We start from the raw sequence: 24,107 nt of genomic DNA on the forward strand, positions 1-24,107 counted from the left end.
TCAGAGGCAGGATAAGAACTACCCTGGGACTTTTATCCCCCAAGACTAAGGTTACCAGACGTCCCCGTTTCCTGGGGACAGTCCCCAGATTTACAAATCAGTCCCCTGACAAAATCCATCTATTTAGTAGGAAATTGAAAAGTGTCCCCGGATTCACTGAAAAAAAATCTGGTAAACTTACCAAAGACATTAAATATGGAGTAAGACTGAGATGTGGGGAGAGAAGGGAAGCCATTACTCTTGAGTTTTTGGGACTAAATGTAGGATAAAAATTGAATCTAGCTAATTCTATGCTGGTCCTTCTGAAATGTGACCTACTTCATGCCAATGGTAGGGGTGTGATTAGAGGTGTGGTAGATGTACTAAAAGGGACGCGGGTGGCTCTGTGGTTTAAACCACAGAGCCTAGGACTTGCCGATCAGAAGGTCGGCGGTTTGAATCCCTGCAATGGGGTGAGCTCGCAATGCTCGGTCCCTGCTCCTGCCCACCTAGCAGTTCGAAAGCACGTCAAAGTGCAAGTAGATAAATAGGTACTGCTCCGGCGGGAAGGTAAACAGCGTTTCCGTGCGCTGCTCTGGTTCGCCAGAAGCGGCTAAGTCGTGCTGGCCACATGACCCAGAAGCTGTACGCCGGCTCCCTCGGCCAATAAAGCGAGATGAGCGCCGCAACCCCAGAGTCGGTCACGACTGGACCTAATGGTCAGGGGTCCCTTTGCCTTTACTTTAGGTTTACTAAGAAGAAAAACTAGCTCTGTCCTATGGGCTCAAGGAGGTTCTAATTTTTCACTTCTGACTTTTTTTTGTCTCTTGTTAGTGTGTGTACTACACATATTTTGTACTAACATGATTTTGATTTGTGCCCATTTACTTCTCAGAGCATTCCCAATCTCCCAATTAAAAAAAAATTAATCTGGTTGAGAGTGCTGACTGCAGAAGAGTCTCTTGCAGAGTCTGACCCAGGCATCCCCAAACTCTGCCCTTCAGCTGTTTGGGAACTACAATTCCCATCATTCCTCACCACTGGTCCTGTTAGCTAGGGATATGTTGGGAGTTGTAGTCCCAAGACAACTGGAGGGCCGAGTTTGGGGATGCCTGAGCCCTCAAGTCTCAAGAGATGAGGATGCCACCAGAAAAGTAATACTGAAGAAGGAATAGAGATAAAGTGCGTTTTGGAGTGGAGGGTGTTCCACGCCTTTTAAGATTTCTGAAAGGAAAAACAGTAGTATATTTTATATGATAGGTCTTTCCATCGTACACGCAAAGTACACCTCGTCGGACTTGTGAAGCCTTAAATCATATATATAGATTTGTACGGGTTTTTTCCCCTCCAGTAAAGCATGTTTCGGATTGCAGCTCATGATTTGGTTATGACAAGTGTTTTATTTCCCTAATCGGAGGCGGCCCACCAGCTGGAGAAAGTGAAGCCCGCTTGGCCCAGGTGGGAGCGCTCAGCAAGGAAGCAATGAAGCCGAGGCTCGCCGCCGCAGCTGAGGCAAGCTGTGCCGGGGGAAGGGGGTAATAAATGAGGTGGCGCTCGCTCGGGCTGAGCGGCTCCTTCGCTCGCTCACCATCTCTCCTCACAGCGGAGTTTCGTTTAGGCGGGAAAAACTCGGCCGGTGAGTTTTCAGGTTTAGCCGCTCGCGGGACCGGGGGGCGGCGTTTGCGAGGCTTTCCAGGTAGCGAGTATCTCCTTTTACTGAGCGGAGTGTCGTCGCCTTGGCTGCGAAAAGGAGAAGCCTCTTCTGCTTAGAGGAGCGCCGCCAGTGCTACGATAAAGATGTGTCAGTCAGGGCACGTCTTCCCCCCTCAACCTGGGACGCCTTTTGAGCGGAACGGCAGGTTGATGGGCGTAGATTTAGGGGGACCCCTAAATCAAGTAAATAGAAATACTTGGCAGCTGACTAATTGCGTGGCAGATAACTCGGTTCTCTCCCCCCCCCCCATCCCAGTTAAATCCTGGTTACGCCCATGGGCAGGTTCCTGTCAGAAAGGGGAAAAGGGAGAAAGTCGCTGGCACTTTCCTGTTCCTTCCCTGCTAAGTATTCGTTTATTTATTGCCTCGCATTTAAAAGCACCACGAATAAATACAAAAGATAGAATTACAATCCCACGTTATTCCATACAGCATTCTTATGTGAATCATGATAAATCTGTTAGTGCTTAACGTGCCAGAAGACATGGCTGGGGTTTTTTCCTTTTTTTTTTTTGCTGCAGAGGACTTTTCATAGCTACCCTTGCGGTCATGTTTTTATTATTTTTGTCTTTCAGAGAATTGTAGGGTTGGAAGGGACCCCCAACGGTCATCTAGTCCAACCCCCTGCAATGCAGGAATATTCACTTATTTGTCTTGACCCCACCCACCACCCACAAGGCAATGTGTATATGGGCTGCCTCGCTTCAGAACAAGCCTCTGAAGCAGGTCAGGCTGAGAGACGACAGGCTTCTCTCAGATACATGAGTGAAGACTCAGTAAATCAACTTCCTGACCAATCAGTTATAGATCTTAAAGTCATTAAGTTCAGGAACACAAGAGCTTAACTTGAGAACGTTCTCAAGATGGTACATGAATCCAGTTAGACTAAATAGAGTAGCAAAAAAAAGTTTGATTATTTCTTTATTGTAAAAGGTATTGTTATTATTTAAACCTCAATAATATGGAAGTAACCTCTGCTCTACAAACACTTATACCATAATAAAAACAGACCCTCTGTTCTTTTTCTTGATGACTGATGGACACTCCCCCCATGCAACGAAATGGTTACTGTCTCTGTAAAATATGTTGCACTTTATTTATATTTAATATTGTGGAGGTAATATGCTGTACAAACTCAGGAGATTAAAGTGTGTTTTTGCCAGCTCTTGTTCTTCATGGTCTTTGAAATAATTACAAACACTCACTAAAGATGCTAATAATCTCAGATTTGTTTCTAGATTAGTAGATTTAATGCCACTCTAGGTTCATATGGACAAAAATAAAATTAAATGATCTATTTGCCGTATGTGCTAATTAATTTGGAGTAATTCCTCAGTTTGGTTCTAAACACTGATAAACTAGATGTGCCACACCATCCATGAAGGGTGAATAAAAATTATTTACTTTGCATCTCTTCGTATATTATGCATGCATGTTAGGTGATCTTGAGTATGTTGTGTTCCTGTAGAAGTGGTAATCAACATTAATACAAATGTTAGATTTTATTAAACTGAATTTACTTTCCTTAATTTTCTTTTTAAAAATCCAAAATTGTGCTTTGATAACAGAGACAGTGAATAACCACCCCTCCTCTGTTTTGCAGTTAAAGGCTAAGGAAAATAATACAGTCAAAATGGAAAATGGAAAAGATCAGAAAATGCCATGTGGTAAATTTGCCAAAATTATTTTATATCCATGTTACTTTTCATTATTTTAGCAGTCTGCCAGGCTAATCTTCAAATGGAAGTAAGAAAAAGATATAGTCTTTTGCAGAGATCCAAGCACCTGATCTACAGTGTTGGAGATGTCCTTCTGCCTAGCACTGCCTGACTCCACTGACATATGTCACTGAGAAACCCCATAAATGAGGAGTGCTCAATGCGCTCACCTAACTGGTGGTAGCCAGTGGAAACTCCCAAAATGTAGTTTTTGGGGCGGGGCTGGGCCCAGAATCTACTGGACTCTGAGCCAGCTCTGTTGGGATTGCCAAGGGTAATGGGATTCTGGCTGTTAATTAATCAGCAGTTTTAATTGTGTATGAAAATAAAATTTATGTAAAATAATTTGAAAAACTATTTGCTTTATCCTTACAGAGATGAAAACTGATCTGAATTTACTACTTGAATGTCTAAAATATCAAATGGATCATCCTACTACTCAGAAAGAGGCATTGGTTACTATTTATTCGGCCTGTCAACAAAACAGTAAGATGTTGAGTTCTAGTTGCATTGCTCCATGTTTTATTAAAATATATTCCTTTAAAAGTTGACACTTTCCCCATTGTTTCTGTCTTTTCTAGGTGATGCAAGTGATTATTTTCGAGAAATAGGTGGTTTGATGTTTGTATATAACCTTGCAAAGTCAAGTGTGCACAGCATGGTAAAGGAAGCTGCCTTATTTACATTAGGAGGTTTAGCTGAGAATAATGGTAATGCACAATTGTATTCTTTTCATATCATTATATTATCACATTTGAAGATACTAAGTTTTCATGTTTTGCTTCATTTCTGCAAAAGACTATAGTTTTCAAGTACATATACTAACAACAAAAGCTTACATTTGACTCTGTAGCAAAATGGCAGTGAGTGCAGCTTCTTCAATGGGTGCATTACATGCTCCCCTTTCAACCTACCCATGGCATTCTGAACTAGCTGCAGCTTCTGAAGCACTTAAGGGCAGCCCCGCATAGAGCACATTGCAGTAATCCAATACTGAGGTTACAAATATATAGCTTCCTGTGGTCAAGCTGTGCTTATTCAGGAACAGGTGCACCAGCCAAAACTGGTGAAAAAACACTCTTAGGCTGTGTTCACATTGCCACCTTCATTGAAATTCTTCCCCCATTTCCCATGCATTTCACAGCTCTTTCCCCACTAACTGTTCACATCAGTGCAGTTTCATTCATTTATGTCCTGATGGTGCAGGGATTCTTTACCTTATGCTAAAGTGTTCACATCCTGGCTAGGGATGAATTAGGAACACCTTAAGGACTCTAATCAGCAGGAAGTTGGTTTGAGAAACAAAACTTCAAACAGCAGACAAGGCTATTGCAATAATGCTTCTAAATACCAGTTGTGGGAAACCCACAGGAAGGCAAAATGCTTGGGTCTTGCTTGCTGGTTTTCCTCAGACATCTGGTTGGCCATTATGAAAACAAGATGCTGGACTAGGTGGGTAACTAGGCTCTGCTTATTTTCTTACGTTCATGAGTGGAAGTTTGGGATTGGTTCCACCAGTGCCTGCATCATTTTGACCTCCCTGCCGCCTTGCCCCTTCCCCTCTTGGTAAGCAGTGGCAGCACTCTTGGCAGGAAGCTAGCACTGAGGCTCTGCCCCACCAGGCAGGACACCTCTGTCCATAGAGTCTCCATCTTATTCTGTTTGCTTTATTAAATTTAATTAAATTTAATGTAATATAACACATAAATTTCTCAGAGGAATATCTATTTTGTTTCAGTATTCTGCCAACAGACGTTATGCACTTCTGGATCATTTGAAGACCTTCACAGGCACCTAACTAATAACGATTCCAGTGTGAATTTGAAAAGAATGTCTGTTTATTTCTTAATAGCACTGGTTTCAAATAACAGTAAGTCCCCCCCCCCCCCGTGCTGCATGTAAGGAAATTGCAGTTACACACACACAAACACAATTTAAATTATGATGAGTAGCCTCCAGATGAATATTAACTGCAATTAGGTCAATTAGACTTACATTCACAGATAATGTGCTTATAAATCCTATTGCTATTCACAGGTACTTAAGCAAGTTTAACTACTATATTTTCTAAGGATATGCTCAGCTGTAGCGGTGCATAAATCACTATGGTCTATATATTTCATATATTACATTTTAAGTTTAGCTGCTCTTCCCTGCAGGGTGTATACTCAGGGCCCTTGCAGACATGTGATTGATTGTGGGTGTATTCAGCAACATATCCTTGACACAATAAAGTGCATTACTGGTTAATTTATTCTGCTTTAGTTTTTTCTGAGATGCTTTCTCAATGCTACCATGCTGTGTACACGCTATACCTTTTCCCCACAAAGAATTCTGGGTACTGTAGTTCCCCTCACAAAGTAAGATCACTTATGACCACCCTGCTAGCATCATGAGCACAAATTGTCATGAATGCACAATAAAAAGTGTCTAAAGAGACCCTCAGTGACAAGCATGTTTCATACCACATAATGTGTGAAACAGTTCTAAGATTTCACTGAACTATTGATTGCTTAATATTTGAAATACTTCATATATTTTATTTTAAATCTTTACATGCCAAAATGTGGTCATTTTATAGAGCGTGGGCAGATGTGTGCGAGAGAGTCTGGTTGCCTTAATGCTGTGCTTCAATTATTCAGGTAAGTAATAAAGCAAGAATGTTGTACTAAACTGAAAATTCCTCCCCCAAGCTTTAATTGCTATTTGTTATGTTTTTGTTTTAATTTCCTAACAGAACAAGTCTTTCAGTATGTGATGTGAAACTTTTGGATCAAAAAATTAACGAATATCATCTGTGGTCTTCAACTTGCAGTGCTCTCTGTGCAAGCGTAAATAATCCCCAGAATGGTAATTTTTTTTTGTTAAACGTTTCCTTTCATTATTTGTTTGACAGTGAGTAAAAATACAAGCATTTTTCAATGCAGATCTAAGTGTGCCATTGTTTTGTCACCAACAGAGGAGAATCAGAAAGTTTGCAGTTTGGTTTTTCCTCATGCAAAAGACTGGCTGCAAAGTAGTATAAAGCCTGAGATAGTTCGCCCAGTATGTTCATTCATTGGGCTCACAGTTGCAAATAATTGTAAGTATCAACCATTGTACCAGCACATTATTTTTCTGTGAAAAGCCTGCTGGGATTTCTTTTGCCATTTATAGTGCTTAATTTCAAGCGTCTTCTGCACAGAAATAGGGCAACTACTTTGGTGATATTATCATCTTCAAATTCTAAAACTTACAGTGGAACCAGGTATTGCTTTAAAGAGAGGAGGGCAGGGCTTTTCCATGGCACAGTGAGTTGGCACATCCTCTCTAGCTTGTATTGCATATTCTAGAAATCACTATATATTCATTTGTTAAAATAGTAAATATATATATGTTGCCTTTCTACCAAAGCATTCAGGGCAGTTTAGAGTTTAAAATAATGGCTTTCAGTCTTGATACAAAACAGAAAACTCAGAGGAAAAACAGTACGTTCAGGTACCAGCTCTTTCATAGTGTTATATAATAACAGACCTTCCAAGTGTTCTTATTTTCCAGAGACAATGCCGGAATTACAAAAACCGGCAGAATGTCCTGCTTTTCCTTAAAGGTAAAGGTACCCCTGCCCGTACGGGCCAGTCGTGTCCGACTCTAGGGTTGTGCGCCCATCTCACTTAAGAGGCCGGGGGCCAGCGCTGTCCGGAGACACTTCCGGGTCACGTGGCCAGTGTGACCAAGCTGCTCTCGCGAGCCAGCACCAGCGCAGCACACGGAAACGCCATTTACCTCCCTGCTATAAAGCGGTACCTATTTATCTACTTGCACTTAGGGGTGCTTTCGAACTGCTAGGTGGGCAGGAGCTGGGACCGAAGACGGGAGCTCACCCCGCCGTGGGGATTCGAACCGCCGACCATGCGATCGGCAAGCCCTAGGCGCTGAAGTTTTACCCACAGCGCCACCCGCGTCCCGCTTTTCCTTAGAATGTCCCTATTTTTATCAGAGAAATTTTGGAGGGCATGGAATTATCTGACCTCCGAGACATCTGAAAGCAACCCTGTATAGGGAAGTTTTAAAATGTTTAATGTTTTATTATGTTTTTATATATGTTGGAAACCAACCAGAGTGGCTGGGGCAACCCAGTCAGATGGGTGGGATGTAAATAGTAAAATTATTATTATTGTTAAGTTGTGGGTTGACATAGCCGACGACCAGCGATTTCTCCAAATAGCTCTTTATTTTGTAAGCTGGAATAGAACTGACTGCAAACAGCTCAGTCGGCCTGCTTTTATAGGCAGCCGGCTGTCAACATTGTAACAACAACAGCCCAGAATTCCCGCCTAAAATAACTGACGCGGACCTGAGGGAAAACTATCTACAGACCTGAGTGAAAACTATATACAGTATCCCCCTGCTGGCCCAGGGTGAAACTTCACTACATAACACCCCTCCCCACCGAGATAAGGCGTTAGTTACAATCGTAATGGTTTCCTTATATACAGCACTACGCGTAATGGTTCAATTAGGCACAAAAGCATATTGGTTACATTTCCCATACTTAGACCAACAGTGATACATGTCCAACAACATAGTCCTTTAAATAAGTTGGGCGCTTGGAAACTCTGCCAGACCGCCGGGGACTGGTAGCCAAGTCCGGAGAGCCACACAGTTCTTGCTGAGGCTGTGGTGCAACCCTAGGTGGCGTTGGAACCAAATCCCCTGGATCCGCTGCTGTGGGTGGAGCCTCCGCAAGTGGAGTAGTCTGAGTCTGTGGTAAGTCTGGCAGACCCTCTGAAGCGGCTTGGTTCGGCTCCACACTGGCAGTTTGCGAGGGAGGTGTAGGTGGGGCCTCGCCATCTGTACGTGTCTCTTCTGGAGCCGCAAGCGCAGTTGGGGGCACCTCGGTAGTGTCCAAGTCCCCAACCCTGTGCCTAAGATGGTCTATGTGCCGTCGCCACAAGCGTCCGTCTTCGAGTGCCACCTGGTACGAGCGAGGTCCAGTGACTCCCACTACTGTGGCTGGCACCCAAGGAATGTCCCCCACATAGTTCCGGGCAAAGACCTGGTTTCCTGGGACAAATGACCGTGGCGCGTTGGCACAGCCTGGGGGTTCAGCCACGGCAAAGTCCGGGTGTAGCCGGTCGAGCGGTGACCTGAGGCGGCGGCCCATAAGCAGTTCAGCAGGACTCCTCCCTGTGGCCGCATGAGGGGTGATGTGTTGCACGAACAAGTATTCGGCGACCCGCTCATGCCAGTCTCCCCGGTCCAGGCGCGCCAGTGCCTCTTTTGCCGAGCGCACCATTCCTTCCGCTTGCCCGTTGCTGGATGGATGAAAGGGTGCCGTTAGGGCATGGCGGATGCCCAGTCCCAAAAGATACAGCTCAAACGTGCCTGACGTGAACTGTGGTCCATTGTCAGAGACAAGGACATCAGGACACCCATGCGTTGCAAACAGGCCTCGCAGCACCCGGATGACAGCTTTGGTAGTGGTGGAGGGCATCAGGGCGACCTCCAGCCATTTGGAATAGGCGTCCACCACTACCATAAAGGTCCGGCCGTGAAAGGGGCCAGCCAGATCAATGTGCACCCTCGACCAGGGTGTCTTTGGCGTCTCCCAGGTGTGTCCCTTAGCTGCCGGTGGTGCAGGCCTTGACTCTTGGCACGCTTGACAGGCGGACACCCAGGCAGTGATGGCATCATCCATATTAGGCCACCAGACGTAACACCGAGCCAACGCCTTCATTTTGACAATTCCCGGGTGGCCAACGTGCAGAGCCTCCAGGACGCGCTGACGGAGTCCCTGGGGAATCACGACGCGGTCTCCCCACAGCAGACAGCCGCGATGAGCTGAGAGTTCATGTTGTCTGGTTGCGAAGGGCTGGAACTCCGATGCAAAAGGCCCTTGTGGCCACCCCCTCCACACCCAGTTGAGCACCCGGCTGATGGTGCGATCCTGGGCAGACGCGGAGGCCACAGTGGCAGCTGATACAGGCGCTGCCGGAAGATCCTCAATCAGAAGGAGCGATGAAGCTGGAGCCGAGTCTTCCACAAATGCTGGAAGAGGGCAACGGCTGAGGGCGTCGGCATGGCCCATCGATTTCCCCGGGCGATGGATGAGCCGGTAGTGGTAGGCAGCCAGGAAAACAGTCCATCGCAGCATGCGTGGCGAGAGGACCGGTGGAGTTGGACGATCACCGGCGAGGAGGCCCAGGACTGGCTTGTGGTCAGTGATGAGGTCAAAAGTCCTGCCATAGAGGTATTCATGGAACCTCTTCACTCCAGCCACAAGTGCCAATGCCTCCTTGTCGAGCTGGCTGTAATTCCGTTCCGTCGGAGATAGTGTCCTGGAAAAGTAGGCGAGCGGTGCTTCTCTTCCATCTGGAAAACGGTGACTAAGGACAGCACCGATGCCAAAAGGTGAGGCGTCGCAGGCAAGGACCAGCGGCCTGGATTCACTGTACTGTACCAGCACACTGTCTGATGAAAGGAGAGCCTTGACCGCGTTGAAGGCCGCCGTCTCCCGATGACCCCAGGCCCAAGGCGTCTTTGTACTAAGGAGTCGGTGAAGAGGCTCAGCCACTGTGGCTTTGTGGGGCAGGAACATGTTATAAAAGTTCAGCAGCCCCAGGAATGCCTGCAACTCCGTCTTGTTCTTTGGGGTGGGGGCCTGCTGGATAGCGCGGATCTTGGATGTGGTCGGGTGAAGGCCGGAGGCATCGATAAGATAGCCCAGGAACTCTACCTGTGGAACGGCGATCTGGCACTTCTCCCTCTTTACCTTGAGCCCGGCCTCTTGGAACCTGGTCAGCACGGCACGGAGGCGCTCGAACAGCTGCTGGTGTGAGTCTGCAGACACCAAGACGTCATCAAAATATGGTACCACGCCCGGAAGCCCTTGCAGGAGACGCTCCATAAGGCTTTGGAAGATGCCAGGAGCCACACTCACCCCGAACTGCAACCGGCGACAATGGAATGCCCCCCGGTGGGTGACGATCGTCTGGGCTTCAGCAGTGGCATCATCGACTGGCAGTTGTTGATAGGCTTGGGCAAGGTCCAGCTTAGCAAAAACCTTACCCTCACCCAGGGAATGCAGCAGGTGTTGGACAACAGGAACCGGATAAGCGTGCTGCTGAAGTGCCTTGTTGAGCGTGCACTTGTAGTCAGCGCAGATTCTCACCGACCCATCTGGCTTGACAGGCGTGACGATGGGGGTTTCCCACTTGGCGTGGTCAACCGGCTCCAAAACTCCTTGGGCGATCAGTTTGTCCAGTTGTTTGTCCACCTTAGCCTTGAGAGCAAAGGGAACCCGGCGTGGCTTTAGCTTGATGGGGGCGACTTGTGGATCAAGGCTAAAGGAGATGGGCGTACCTGTATATTGCCCCAAGGTGCCGTCAAAAACCTCGGCAAAGTCTTTGACCAGACCCTCAGTCTCTGCGTTAGAGATGCAGTTGATGCCGGTGACTTCCAGGCCGAGGGCATCAAACCAGTCTAGCCCTAGGAGGCTTGGCCTGACCTTCGACCACCACCAACCGGAGCAGGCCCGAAAAATCCTTGAAGGCAATCCGGAACCGGCCAACGCCTACCACGGGAATGTCGTTTCCCTGGTAGTCTCTCAGGTGTACGCGGTGAGAGTCGAGTTGCCTTTTGGACACTCTGGGTACCAGTCTTTTGATGGTGCTCCACGACACGATGGACAGGGCAGACCCGGTGTCGATCTCCATGTCACATGGAGCTCCTTCAATGAGCACCGTGACGTTCAGCTTGCGTCGCGTAGGCGAGTCGGTTTGGCCAATCGTGGTTCCAGACGGGTAGCGGCAGTTGGTGAGAGCGAAACAACTTTCCTTGGCAGACTGGAGTGAAGGCTTGGACTTGCGAGTCGATGAAGGGGGGGTGTCAGACGGAGCCGATCGACAGACCTTAGCGATGTGGCCCCTTCTGGAACATTTCCTACAGATGGCGTCTCTGAATCGACACTTGGCACGGGAATGGTTGCCTCCGCAGCCGGCACATTCCGGTTGGCCCATGGACTTCTGTTGGAACTTCCTGTGCTCCCGCTTTGTCTGGTGCACGTCATCGCCTTCACTGCTGGCCTCTTCATGATGCACCGGAACTGGCTCCCTAGCAAGACGCGGGCTGCTGGACTTGCGGATCTCCTGGGCGGAGCGTTCAGCAGCTTCTGAGGCCACAGCCTCCTCAATGGCTTTCTGCAGCGTGAGGTCTGGCTTGGCGAGGAGACGCCGTTGCAGATGGGTGTCCCGGACCCCGCAGACGATTCGATCCATCAGGGCATCGTCTAAGTCTCGGAACTCACAGTGCATTGCAGCCTGTCGCAGGGCGGTGGTGTAGTTGTTGATTGACTCCCCCTCTGCCTGGTTCCGGTGGTAGAACGCATGGCGGCCAGCAATCTTGGACGGCTTTGGTGCGTAGTGGTTGCGGAGCTTCTCTTGGATCGTGTCCCATGGTGTTGCCTGGACTGCTTCGGGCGCAACCAATGCTCGGGCCGTCTCAAACACCTCAGGCCCACAGAGGCTGAGGAATAGGCCCCGCTTACGATCCTTTGATACTGCTGTCAGCTCGTTGGCTTGGAGGTAGCAGTCGAACCGAGCGAGGTAGGAATCCCATGATTCAGAGGCTGGCGCAAACGGCGGTAGAGGCACAAGTGAAGCCATGATTCCGATGCCGGCGTGAAGGGCGATGGATGGAACACAGTGCTCTAGCCAGAACAGTCAGCTCTGAATTGGTTCTGTCCAGTGATTTTGCTCAGTGATTTCGCTCTGTGATTCAGCTCAGTGATTCAGCTCAGTTCAGAGGCTGGCCACATCTGGCTGTGCTCTGATGTCCATCGATCCCACCTTCGTCGCCAGTGTTAAGTTGTGGGTTGACATAGCCGACGACCAGCGATTTCTCCAAATAGCTCTTTATTTTGTAAGCTGGAATAGAACTGACTGCAAACAGCTCAGTCGGCCTGCTTTTATAGGCAGCCGGCTGTCAACATTGTAACAACAACAGCCCAGAGTTCCCGCCTAAAATAACTGACGCGGACCTGAGGGAAAACTATCTACAGACCTGAGTGAAAACTATATACAGTATCCCCCTGCTGGCCCAGGGTGAAACTTCACTACATAACAATTATGGAATAGGACGTCCCTATTTTCATCTGAGAAATGCTGGAGGGTTTGTAACCAGATGGAATGGTTGCTGCAGGAAACAATTTGATGAAGGGATGAATTGAGATCATGATAAAAGTAATTTTTGTGAATAATTTCTCTTAAAATTAATTTACAAAAGTTTTCTTACATTGAGTCAGAGCACTGATCTGTCTAGCTCAGTATCATCTACATTGCATTGGAGTGTCTCCAGGATTTCAGACAGGGGTCCTTCCCAGCCCTACCTGGAGATGCTTGGGATTGAACTGGAGACCTTCTGCATTTGACAGAAAGCCTAGAAAACTTTAGCTTAAAGCAAACTACGAGAGAAGCATGACTGGTAATTGTTATGGTTTGTTTTGTTTCTTCAAGCAAGAATGCAGCAACTTTTTGTTTCTGTTGGTGGATTAGCTGTTTTGGATGATCTTCTTGTGAAATTGAGACACAATTCAGTTGCAAGCACGAAACTTGCCGTAGTGGTGACAAAAACGATTGATGCCTGTATTGCCGACAACTGTGAGTGAACAGATTGAAATATCTTTTGATATAAACATATTAACAGAAAGTGAAGCTTGTAAGGGTGCATCCAGGCTCTAGTTAGGTCCATGCCTCCCTATAGGATTAAGGTAAAGGTAAAGGGACCCCTGATCATTAGGTCCAGTCATGACTGACTCTGGGGTTGCGGGAGCCGGTGTACAGCTTCCAGGTCATGTGGCCAGCATGACTAAGCCGCTTCTGGCAAACCAGAGCAGCGCATGGAAACACCATTTACCTTCCCGCTGTAGTGGTACCTATTTATCTACTTGCACTTTGATGTGCTTTCGAACTGCTAGGTTGGCAGGAGCAGGGACCAAGCAATGGGAGCTCACCCTGTCGCGGGGATTCAAACCACCGACCTTCTGATCGGCAAGTCCTAGGCTCTGTGGTTTAACCCACAGCGCCACCCGTGTCCCTTCCCTATAGAATTAGGTATTCTCAGATCATTAATTACTTATATTACCAGGATCTGCCTTGGCTTCTGACTTTATTTATTAACATGACAAACATTAAATATCATCAAAATAAGTTAAGGATCCTGCAAGGAGGGGAAGGGAGTTGCAAATTCTTCTAATTCCCAGTCCTCACAAATCTTGTAGTTAAGTGTTGTACCTGGTATTGGATGAAAGCTTGAGATTGAAGAAAGGATGGAACAGGCGCTCTATAAAAGTACAGTGGTACCTCAGGTTACATACGCTTCAGGTAACAGACGCTTCAGGTTACAGACTCCGCTAATCCAGAAATAGTACCTCGGGTTAAGAACTTTGCTTCAGGATGAGAACAGAAATCGTCCTTTGGCGGCGCGGCGGCGGCAGCAACAGGCCCCATTAGCTAAAGTGGTGCTTCAGGTTAAGAACAGTTTCAGGTTAAGAACAGACTCTGGAACGAATTAAGTACTTGACCCGAGGTACCACTGTATGTTTCTTTACTGCATGTTGAGTTTAATGGGTGTTTTTGTTTTTTTAATTTATTTTGTACCAATAGCTGCTGTTGGAATTAACCTGCCAAGGTATAATATTGTGCCAAATCTCCTAACACTGCTTTCTTACAAACATCTGGATCCGGGAGAAAAAAATAGTATTATACTTACCCTTGGACATTGTACAGATGGCTGCGGTAGGATACTGGTTCTGTCTTTCTTAAATTGAACATGTTAGATGTTGCATTCAAATGCAGTTTGTATTAGAATTCCAGTGCACAATTACTGTGCTTAATAATAACCTATGAAGATACCAAACCTGATGTTGCTAGAGTAATGCATGGTTGGTTTTAACAAGCTGCTTTATCCCTCATTGAAATAAAATAACAAATAAAAAAATTCATCATTTTGAAACTTACTACATTTAGGCTGCAATCCTATATCCACTTACCTGGGACTAAGCCCCATTGAACTCAGTGAAACTTACTTTTAAGTAAACATGGTTAGGTTTGTACTATAAAAAGGATTATGATTAGGCATCTTTTTCATTAGTGGTTATTTCTAGTGCAGGATCTAGGAACTTCTACAAAATCCTGATAATCAACTGTCAAAGCCAAGTTAGAGTTATTAGTGGTAGCTAAGTATAAATTTCTGCTTTAACACTGAAGTCTTAAAAAGGCACTATGCAATATTTCCATTAAAACTAATAGGGCAGATTCATGTAAATGAAGTCACACTACAGCATGTTACTGAGTGTATGCAAATAAGTTAGATATGACTAACTGAAGTTGGGCTGAAAATTCAATATAACTTTATCCCATTGTAATTTTATTGCTTATTCTTCCAAATATGATAATTTTATTGCTTATTCTTCCAAATATGATAAGAGGTACTGTTACAACTGTACAGTTTGGACAAATATGTTCCAAGAAACTAACCCTAATGGTTTTTTTTTTTTTAGAGGAAAATCAATTTGCTCTGGTCAAGAACAATGGCCTTCCACTTATGATTCAGGCACTAACTGAATCGCAGGATGAAGAACTAAATAAGGCTGCTACCTTTGTGCTGCAAAATTGCAAACAGATCAGTAAGATTATTTTCATTACTGTTTTAAAAAACTTGTAGGGCAGATTTGTGAATATCTTCTTGCCCATTACAGATAGGTAGCCGTGTTGGTCTGCCATAGTCAAAACAAAAAAATTCCTTCCAGTAGCACCTTAAAGACCAACTAAGTTAGTTCTTGGTATGAGCTTTCGTGTGCATGCACACTTCTTCAGATACACTTCTTCAGATGTTTTTTGTTCTTGCCCATTAGCCACTTGACCATTTGCTTTATCTGCAAAATTTCCTATTTCACCCAGGTTAGAGCTTCCATACCCACTGTCTTCTACTTTTTAATTTGATCTCTTCTTGCTTCCATCTTCCCTTGATGAAGCAGAAATATTAATGAAGGAAGTATGTCTGGGGCTCTATTTGTATAAGGTGCTTTAGATACTGCAGAGAGATGTAAAAGGCAAAATAAAACACATCTTAAATAAGTCACTCTCATAGGGAGCCAATATTTTAAGACTTTGGCATGTAGCATGAAATATAATTCTGTTTTTATAAAGCCAGCTTACCGTGCCTTATTCTAACTTTTCCTAAAGCTGAGAAGTTGTCACTGAAGCTAGGAAAACATTCATTAAAACTGGATGATGCAGAACAGTTGAAAGTTGATTGGCAGAACAGAGAGATGTTCCTTGAAGACTACTGGGACAAAGCCAAAGAAATTTTACGTAGAATCGAAGGACTTGAAAACGACCAACAACAGGTGGTTCTTTTGGGGGGGGGGTGTTGTTTTTATAAAAATAAGAATGGATGCAGAATGTTAAAAACAGAGGAATAGTTCTATGCAAGAAAATGGGGAACAGCACCTTTTTCAAGCTTCCATCCTACCTTGGCTTCACTTTTTAGCTAAAGATGTTTGTTTCTATTCTAGTATTCCTAGCCTGTGTAAATTCACAAACATGACCATTCTTTGTTATGCAAACAAACATATTTCAGCTACTTATAGTACTTCAGATAAAATATCCTACCCACCTGTAAAATTATTGCTCCCCCATATTCAGCCACATAGTCATGGTGATTCAACATGAACTTCTGTGATCACATGCTTTCCCTCAGTTAATTAATTTCAGTTGTTTCCAGTAGTGAATTATTAATTTTTAAAAATATTTTAATTTGATCTATGAAGGTTAGGCTATCACAGGAAGAAACATCTTTCTTATCTGTTTACATATTCTGAAATGCTTTGGAACGCTAAGTCTTGTTTGTGTTGGATGATTTCTTAGGTTTCATTATTTTTATGCCCCAGTCTTGTTTTTATGCAGTATTTTCAGCTGCTTATTTTGAAGGGACTTGAGCATGAAAAGACAACAAAAACAATTTGACCTGAATTTGACAAATACTTCTTGCTTCAAAGTATATATGCAGTAATATTAAATTTGTGGAACCAAAATGCAGTTGTCAAAACAAGTACTGAGTTCAGCAAACTTCAACTTAAAGGGAAACAACACTGGAAAAATACATACCTGAAATGTGAAATAAGATTATGAAGGAAGTAATGGGGTGTGAATGATGTTTTCATTTGAATCCACAAAGTTTGGCTTTTACGACTAGGTGTGAAACTAGGTCAAGTCAACTCCCTGAGTTGATCATCCCTTCCTTGAACCTTCAATATAAGTAGCCATGTTTTTCCACCCCCCCCACTGGATGTATTTTGTATGACCTTCAATTGCTATTTTTTTTAAACACAGAAAAAAGTGAGAAGACAAATATTAATTGATTATATTCCCAAAGAAGTGATCCTGCAGACTACCCCTATGCATCTTAAAGAAAATGCAAGCAAGCCAAATTCAAGTAACATAACACATACAGAAGTGAACCAACAATTACTAGATTCTATGTCTGCTAAACCGATTGCTACTACATTTGTAAAAGACTATTCAAAGAATGAATTTCTAAAGCCTGCCAATAGGAATCTAACTGATGCTTCAGTCAGTCGAAATGAACTTAATCTTCATGCAGCTGATAAAATGAGGACACCCAACATAACCCACCAACATAAACATATTACAGATAAAAACACTGTTGGTGAATCTAACAAGTCTGAAGTACAGCTAAGGTATTGTATCTTGGATCCTACATACAATTTTAAATTGATACTTTTAAATCCAGATTGTGAATCAAATTAGCAAACTGCATTTAATATTATTAAACTTTGTCATGAACTCTTAATGGACTGAAATTCCATCTGGAATATATAGGGAGCTGTAGACTTCTTTCAAAATGAAACCTTTTACTTTCAGCTTTTGAACTTCTTCAGGCTACTGGAATAGCCTCATGTGTAGAAGCACCCTGAGAATTTTTATTTGAAGCGAAGTGTAAGAAAATGATTTATATCAGATAAATGCAGACAATAAATAAAATTATCCCAAGCTTCAATGTGCATATGAAACATGCCCCCCTTTCCCTGGTTAGCATTATTCACTGCAGTGCTATGTGGGAAATTGTGGGGGTTGAGAAGCATGATACAACACAATGAAATATATATTAGGTCAAGTTTTAAGAATGTCTTTCTTATTCTTTTAGTGAATTTTTGTGTAAACAGACAGATATTGCAGGTAAAAGAAGAATTGAACTGGTACAAAATACAGGTAGGTACTGTTAATCAAAAGTGTTCAATTTCTGACATTTTACTAAGTTGATCGTTGTTAGAAATTAGTTTATTTTAAATTGGATGAAAAATAAGCACATATATATCTTTACCATATACCATACTTATTGGTTGCATTTGCACATCATGCTAAGCCTTGGGCTTGCGCACTTGGCCCCTGCTCTCCTCTCCTGAATAGCCAAAAGAAGCAGTCAAAACCTTTTGCTTTTTACATTTGGTTAAAAGTGGTTTGTTGTGTTGGTTGGAGCAACACACTGTGGTTCATAAAACTATAGTCAGAAGGCATCCTGAGGCTCATCTAATTATCCACCCCCATCCCTGCAATGCAGGAAGCTCAACTAAAGCATCTATGACAGATGGCCATCCAACTTCTGCTTAAAAACCTCCAAGGAAGGAGCGTCCACAACATCCCAAAGGACTCCATTCCGCTGTTGAACAGCTCTTATGTCAGAAAGTTCTTCCTGATGTTTAGTCAATTTTGAATATTAAAGCAATAACAAGGCCACTTTCAACTCTACAATTCTATTATTCAATTTACTGGTTCAATATTAGGTTTAACAATGAATTTCCAAAAAGTACTTGCTAGATTTACTGATGTTAAACCTGCAAAGACCAGAATATATAAATCACAATTTACTAAAAGCAGATATGAAAAATTCAGCCTGAAATCCTTTTTAAAATGCATTTTCTAAAGAGTCACATGCTATTTTAGTAATATTCTATATCTTTCAAGGTATGCTATAGCTTATGCATGTTGTGCTAAAATGCATGTGGTGCTAAACTATGGTTTAGCATGACATCTAAACAAAGCCAATATGTTATACGTATATTGTTCATTATATGTTGTCCAAGCATGCTACATCTTTCCCCGTGTGGAATAATACTATTACTCCATCACATATTCAATGATGAATTTGTCTTAAATTTCATAATCTAGTATGACTTTTTATTGTTAAAACTATTCATGATAATAAATGTCTGTTGCCTTTAAAATATAAGCACATTTGTATTCAATTATTTTAAGACCAGAGTTAAGGCTGTAATAGTAACCCAAGCTCCACAAAGCTGAAAATTGGATGCTAAGGCTGATGCTATAATGGACATACCCTAACAGGTGTCATTTTTATAAACAGAATCAGTGGCGTAGCGTGGGTTGTCAGCACCCGGGGCAAGGCAAGTAATTTGCGCCCCCTAACCCATGGATTTGCACCCCCTAACCCTAACCCCCAGATGTTGCGCCCGGTGTGGCCGGCCCCCCCTGCACCCCCCACGCTACGCCACTGAACAGAATTTTGAGACATAATGTTGGACTTTTTTGTTGGCTACCCACCTTAACTAAAGGGATGCCTTAGAAATTTCATCTGGTATGCTGGGTAAATAACTTAGTTTAGCAACTTCTTATTTATCTTTATCTTAATTTTGTGTTATTATAATCTATAACTACATAAAATACATAACATCTGAATTCTTAACCATATGTTTCATATTAATCCAACAACATTTCTCTTTTATAGATCCATTATGTTCAAGAATAACAAGCAGGAGGATAAACTGTAATCTGTCTGCTTCTAAAATAGCAGAGTTGCAGTGCACAGGTAATTTTGTTGTTGTTCTGTTTTGTAAAAAGCCTAAATTAGGTTTCTAGACACTAACAGATACAGTGGTACCTCGGGTTACAGACGCTTCAGGTTATAGACTCTGCTAACCCAGAAATAGTAATCGTGTGGCTGCAGCGGGAGGCCCCATTAGCTAAAGTGGTACCTTACGTTAAGAACAGTTTCAGGTTAAGAACAGACCTCCAGAATGAATTAAGTTTTTAACCCGAGGTACCACTGTAGTTCCTTTCTTTAAAATGCCAGATTTTTTTTTTTACATTTAAAGACACAATCACTTTGTATTGTGTCTTAAAAATTAGCAATTTTGTTTTGGAAATCTAAGCAAAGAAGGATCCCACTCCACAATTTTGAATATTTTGAATATTTGAGCAATAACAAGGCCACTTTCAACTCTACAATTCTATTATTCAATTTACTGGTTCAATATTAGGTTTAACAATGAATTTCCAAAAAGTACTTGCTAGATTTACTGATGTTAAACCTGCAAAGACCAGAATATATAAATCACAATTTACTAAAAGCAGATATGAAAAATTCAGCCTGAAATCCTTTTTAAAATGCATTTTCTAAAGAGTCGCATGATATTTTAGTAATATTCTATATCTTTCAGGTTGCATAACAGTAGGAATTCCCTTAAACAGCCGAAATTTTAGCAAGATTTTGCGGTCTTGTCAATATCTATGTGAACAACACAAAGTTACTCTAGAAACTGAACTGAAATATAAAAGGAAGATAAAAAGATCTATTATCTCTAGCAAGAATACTTCTACAGACTGTAATGGTAATAGTAATCATTTTTCATAAAATTTCATGTGGAGCATGCTCAAGCCCAGTGGTTTTCCCCCGACAACTTGAAAATTGCTGAGGGTCTTGGCAGACCACTTAATGATTTTTCTGCCTGTTGCAGCAATTGTAATATGCTGTGCAATACGCTGTATGATTTTTAATTACCGGTCTATATTTATTGCCTTTTAATTTTTTATATACTGTATTTTATTATATTTCATATAATTTAAATTATAATACAATAAAATACAATAAAATGAAATGTAAGAAATAAAAGAAGCAATTAGAATGCAAATATATGCCAATATTCAATTCAATTCAATGGATGTGTCATCTCCTGACTTCAACCACAGATCCCCCAAGTTAGCTGATTTTCCTCCTCCCAGAGCCCTCCCTGGTTCATTTTTCGTTGCAACCAGGCTTCTACTAATCATGCAACCTGGGGGGAGGGGCAGTAAAATAACATGTCCAGGGATACCTTTGCAGGGGAGACTCAGCAGCTGGGAAATCTGCCCACGAAATCTGCCCTACAAAGGCTGCCTATGCCAGCATTAGCATCATGATAAAGCAGGTATGTGGAACCTTTGGCCCTCCAGATGTTGCTGTACTACAACTTCCATCAGCCCCCACAAGCACAGCCAGTGCCATGGATCAGCAACATATGAAAGGCCAAAAGTTCCCCATAGCTGTGATGGAAAACACAGGATTTGGGGAGCCCTGTATTTCTCTCATAAAATCTAGCTCTGCCCTTTGTCTTCCATAACTTTCAGTAATTTTAAATAAGCAAATGTTTTGTTTCAAACAGCAGATCTTCAAACAAAACAGGATGCATATTCAAAGAAACAAATAATCCAACAGAAACACAGGCTTAGAGACCAGGATCTGAATGAAGATCATACTTTCTCATTTAAAGATGGGGTATGGACACCTCAATGGCAAATGTTCTGCATGTTAACATTTGTGTATATGTTCTAGTACATATGACAGTGTTATTTGTAATAAGTGTTAATTTCTAAACTGAGACCCGGCCTCAGCACACTGATAAATATTATTCATAACTGGTGAAAGGATATCGATAAAACCACAAGCTATTGTTAATAAACAAACAAACAAACAAATAGTTTAACCAAAGCTCTGGTAGCCCCACTTTGGGGAAATACATCCCTGTACAATGCTTGTGTTGGTCTTGGGACTGAACATAGGACCTTCTTTATTTCCTTGTATGTATGTTACCATTGAGCTCTGGTACATCTGCCGAATGTGTACTGTTTTCATTAATGATGCAGGAAACTGATATTCATCTGCCAGATATACCTGCAGCAGCTGTTGAAAAAAGCAAACGGAGAACTAGGAAAAATTTTACATCAGAAGAAATAAGATTTCTTTTGGATGGTGTAAAGAAAATGGGCCATCATTGGAATTTAATTTTATGGACTTACCCGTTTCAGAAGGGAAGGACAAATGTTGACCTTGCTAAGAAATACTGCCACTTACAGGTAATATTTCAGATTAATTTTGTGCTAGTATTTTACACCTTTGGGATAGGATGAGAGGAAAGGAAAGAACCATTGGGCTGACTTTGAAAATTATTTCTCTTCAGTGGATGATGGTTATCCATTAGTGTTGGAGGCAGGACTACGCAAATAATGACACTTGCCCCTACAATGGGAGTGGCTTTCACTGAGTAAAAACCAGAACTTGAATCTAAGTAGCCATTTACTTCTGTAAGTGTAAACTATGAAAGTATGGTTATATTAAACTCAAATATCATCGCTGGGACTCAATAGTATTTTGCAATAATATTAATTGATTGTACTTCAGTCAATTTTATTGTTTATAACCAATGATGTTTGGATTTGATATCCTGCTTTATCACTACCCTAAGGAGTCTCAAAGTGGCTAACAATCTCCTTACCCTTCCTCCCCCACAACAAACACTCTGTGAGGTGAGTGAGGCTAAGAGACTTAAAAGAAGTGTGACTAGCCCAAGGTCACCCAGCAGCTGCAAGTGGAGGAGCAGGGAAGCAAACCCAGTTCACCAGATTATGAGTCCGCTGCTCTTAACCACTACACCACACTGGCTCTCATTACAATGAGACCATTTCCATAAAAGCATTTAGATAGTACATTTCATTTCAAGAAGAAATACCAAGGCTGTTCTCAAGAAAATGTTTCATTTATTTGTCCTGGGGTTGGGCGTATTGGCTCCATCTGGCCTGGCTGGATTGGCCAGGAATCAAATAGCCTATGGTGGGAAAGCCCACCAATCTCCTGTGGCTGGCCTGGGAATTCCCCCACAGCCAGCTGCATAGCCCTGATGTTGCTCCCAAGGGGGAGGGGCCTGGCGCAACAGGCTGCAACAACCACCCACCCCTGTGACTGGGTAAGCAGCCATTTTCAAGTGAATAAAAGCCAACAAAATAAGAAAAATACAGTCATACCTTGGCTTGAAGTTGCTTAAGGTTGAGCGTTTTCAGGTTGCGCTCCACGGCGACCCAGAAGTAATGGAACATGTTACTTCCGGGTTTCACCACTTGCGCATGCGCAGATGGTCAAAATTATGTTACACGCATGCGCAGAAGCGGCAAATCGCGACTCGCGCACATGCAGACGCGGGTTGTGTTCTGCTCTGGATGCAAACAGGACTCTGGAATGGATCCTGTTCATATCCAGAGGTACCACTGTACTATTAAGCCAATTATAAAAATACAGCGACCTGTAATTAAAATAATTAGCACAACAACTACATTAAAACATCCATAATTAAAATATATACCTAAGCAAGCCCATCAGAACAGCACAATAGCTAAAACAGTTAAAGCAGCAATCAAATCAGGATAGCAGGAAAATGTTTGTCCAAACAGGTATGTCTTCAAGAGTTGGTGAAACGCCAATACCAATGGAACCTTCTGTATTTCAGCAGGGAGAATGTTACTGACCGGGAGTCAGAGACACCTGATCTGTACTGTAGCAATGAGACAATTGTTGAGAGGGCCTGGATTAGCTCCACCCATTTAATGGAATTATGCCCAGTGTTCCTATCTCCTTTGGTGATGGAAGTTATTCAAGATGTAAAGCAGCACTGTGGCATCCCGTGAAAATTTCCACACAAAACTACTATTGCCACCTGACAAGTGGATGCTCCAAGCCTGGGATGCCTCCTTCCCAGAACTAGCCTGGGAGCTCTTCCCATTCCTCTGCACCCAGTTTACATTTTCTTCTCCATACAAGAAAGTCTGCTGCGCTGTCAGTTGAAGATGTCCCTTGCCAAAACTAGCCCAGCAGCTCTGCTTTTCTGTGCAACTGGTTCTGGCTTTCTCCTCAGTAGGTCATGCAGCTAACATATGGCAGAAACCACCCTTATCAGGGTCACATAAATTGTCAGGTAAGCAAATGTTGACTCTGACTGCTAACACAACATAAAGTACTGACAGAGCTGGAGCTCTAAAAAAGCCATATTCTTCTCTCACACACCTTATTCTCACCTGATATGTCCAGCCTGTATAGCCATATGAATCACAACTTGATAACAAATATTTGTCTGTGCCAATGCACTGACATTTGCCTTGTCTAGTTTCCTTTTTTCTCTTCTCTCTCACAGAAAAATAAAAACGAGAAAAACATATGACATCTTATAAGTTACGTGTATTCTGTCAAGGAAACAGGATCAAGTTGGTTCTTTTTCATTTGTTTAAAATGTAATAAGTATTTTTATTTTAAAGAGAGTACTCCATTTTGTACTTGATTATTTTGTGTGCTATAAGTCCTCTTAATCAGTAAATTTATTTTTAATATAATTTATCAATATGTATAATCAAGAAAGTTGGTAACTATTCTACCTTACAGTATTTTTACTTGCTTTAGATATAAATGTTCTTTAAAAATAAATATGAAAATGCTACACAAATGAAAAACAAGTTTATTGCTAAAAACAAGTTTATTGCTAAAACTTATCATTATACTTTAAATATGCATTTTGTGTTTATTAGGGCATTTCACTTT

The 24,107-nt window shown here is 42.7% G+C and overlaps 1 protein-coding gene across 15 annotated transcripts; it reads left to right on the forward strand.

Moving 5' to 3' along the window:
• Nucleotides 1-1,091: 1,091 nt before the first annotated feature.
• On the forward strand, nucleotides 1,092-24,019 carry TERB1 (telomere repeat binding bouquet formation protein 1). 15 transcript variants are annotated; one of them, XR_014567694.1, is made up of 20 exons: nucleotides 1,359-1,615; nucleotides 3,261-3,359; nucleotides 3,786-3,896; nucleotides 3,992-4,120; nucleotides 5,149-5,280; nucleotides 5,992-6,052; nucleotides 6,148-6,260; nucleotides 6,370-6,492; nucleotides 12,905-13,048; nucleotides 14,054-14,185; nucleotides 14,950-15,075; nucleotides 15,635-15,798; nucleotides 16,784-17,151; nucleotides 17,619-17,683; nucleotides 19,218-19,298; nucleotides 19,930-20,100; nucleotides 20,914-21,023; nucleotides 21,392-21,601; nucleotides 23,026-23,490; nucleotides 23,707-24,019. XR_014567694.1 is itself a non-coding variant. In XM_083753518.1 (19 exons), the coding sequence occupies exons 1-19, from the start codon at nucleotides 1,522-1,524 to the stop codon at nucleotides 23,731-23,733; spliced, it is 2,463 nt and encodes an 820-aa protein (XP_083609644.1). In that variant the 5' UTR covers nucleotides 1,329-1,521; the 3' UTR covers nucleotides 23,734-24,019. The 15 variants fall into 15 exon arrangements, 13 of the variants coding, with proteins under 13 accessions (XP_083609648.1, XP_083609639.1, XP_083609644.1 ...); XR_014567695.1 differs by having other exon boundaries at nucleotides 1,360-1,615; nucleotides 20,911-21,023; XM_083753518.1 differs by lacking the exon at nucleotides 23,026-23,490 and having other exon boundaries at nucleotides 1,329-1,615; nucleotides 20,911-21,023.
• Nucleotides 24,020-24,107: the final 88 nt, after the last annotated feature.

The sequence above is a fragment of the Podarcis gaigeae genome (genome assembly GCF_964106915.1).
Source record: "Podarcis gaigeae genome assembly, chromosome: 8".
Classification (NCBI taxonomy): Eukaryota; Metazoa; Chordata; class Lepidosauria; order Squamata; family Lacertidae; genus Podarcis; species Podarcis gaigeae.

Bases quoted from the DNA above. Each gene is read 5' to 3' on its own strand.
- TERB1 (XM_083753511.1), top strand. From the start codon at position 1,522: ATGAGGTGGCGCTCGCTCGGGCTGAGCGGCTCCTTCGCTCGCTCACCA. The intron at 17,684-19,217 runs GTAGGTACTGTT...TCTCTTTTATAG, and splicing joins TGAACTGGTACAAAATACAG to ATCCATTATGTTCAAGAATA. The intron at 20,101-20,913 runs GTAATAGTAATC...TTCAAACAGCAG, and splicing joins TACTTCTACAGACTGTAATG to ATCTTCAAACAAAACAGGAT.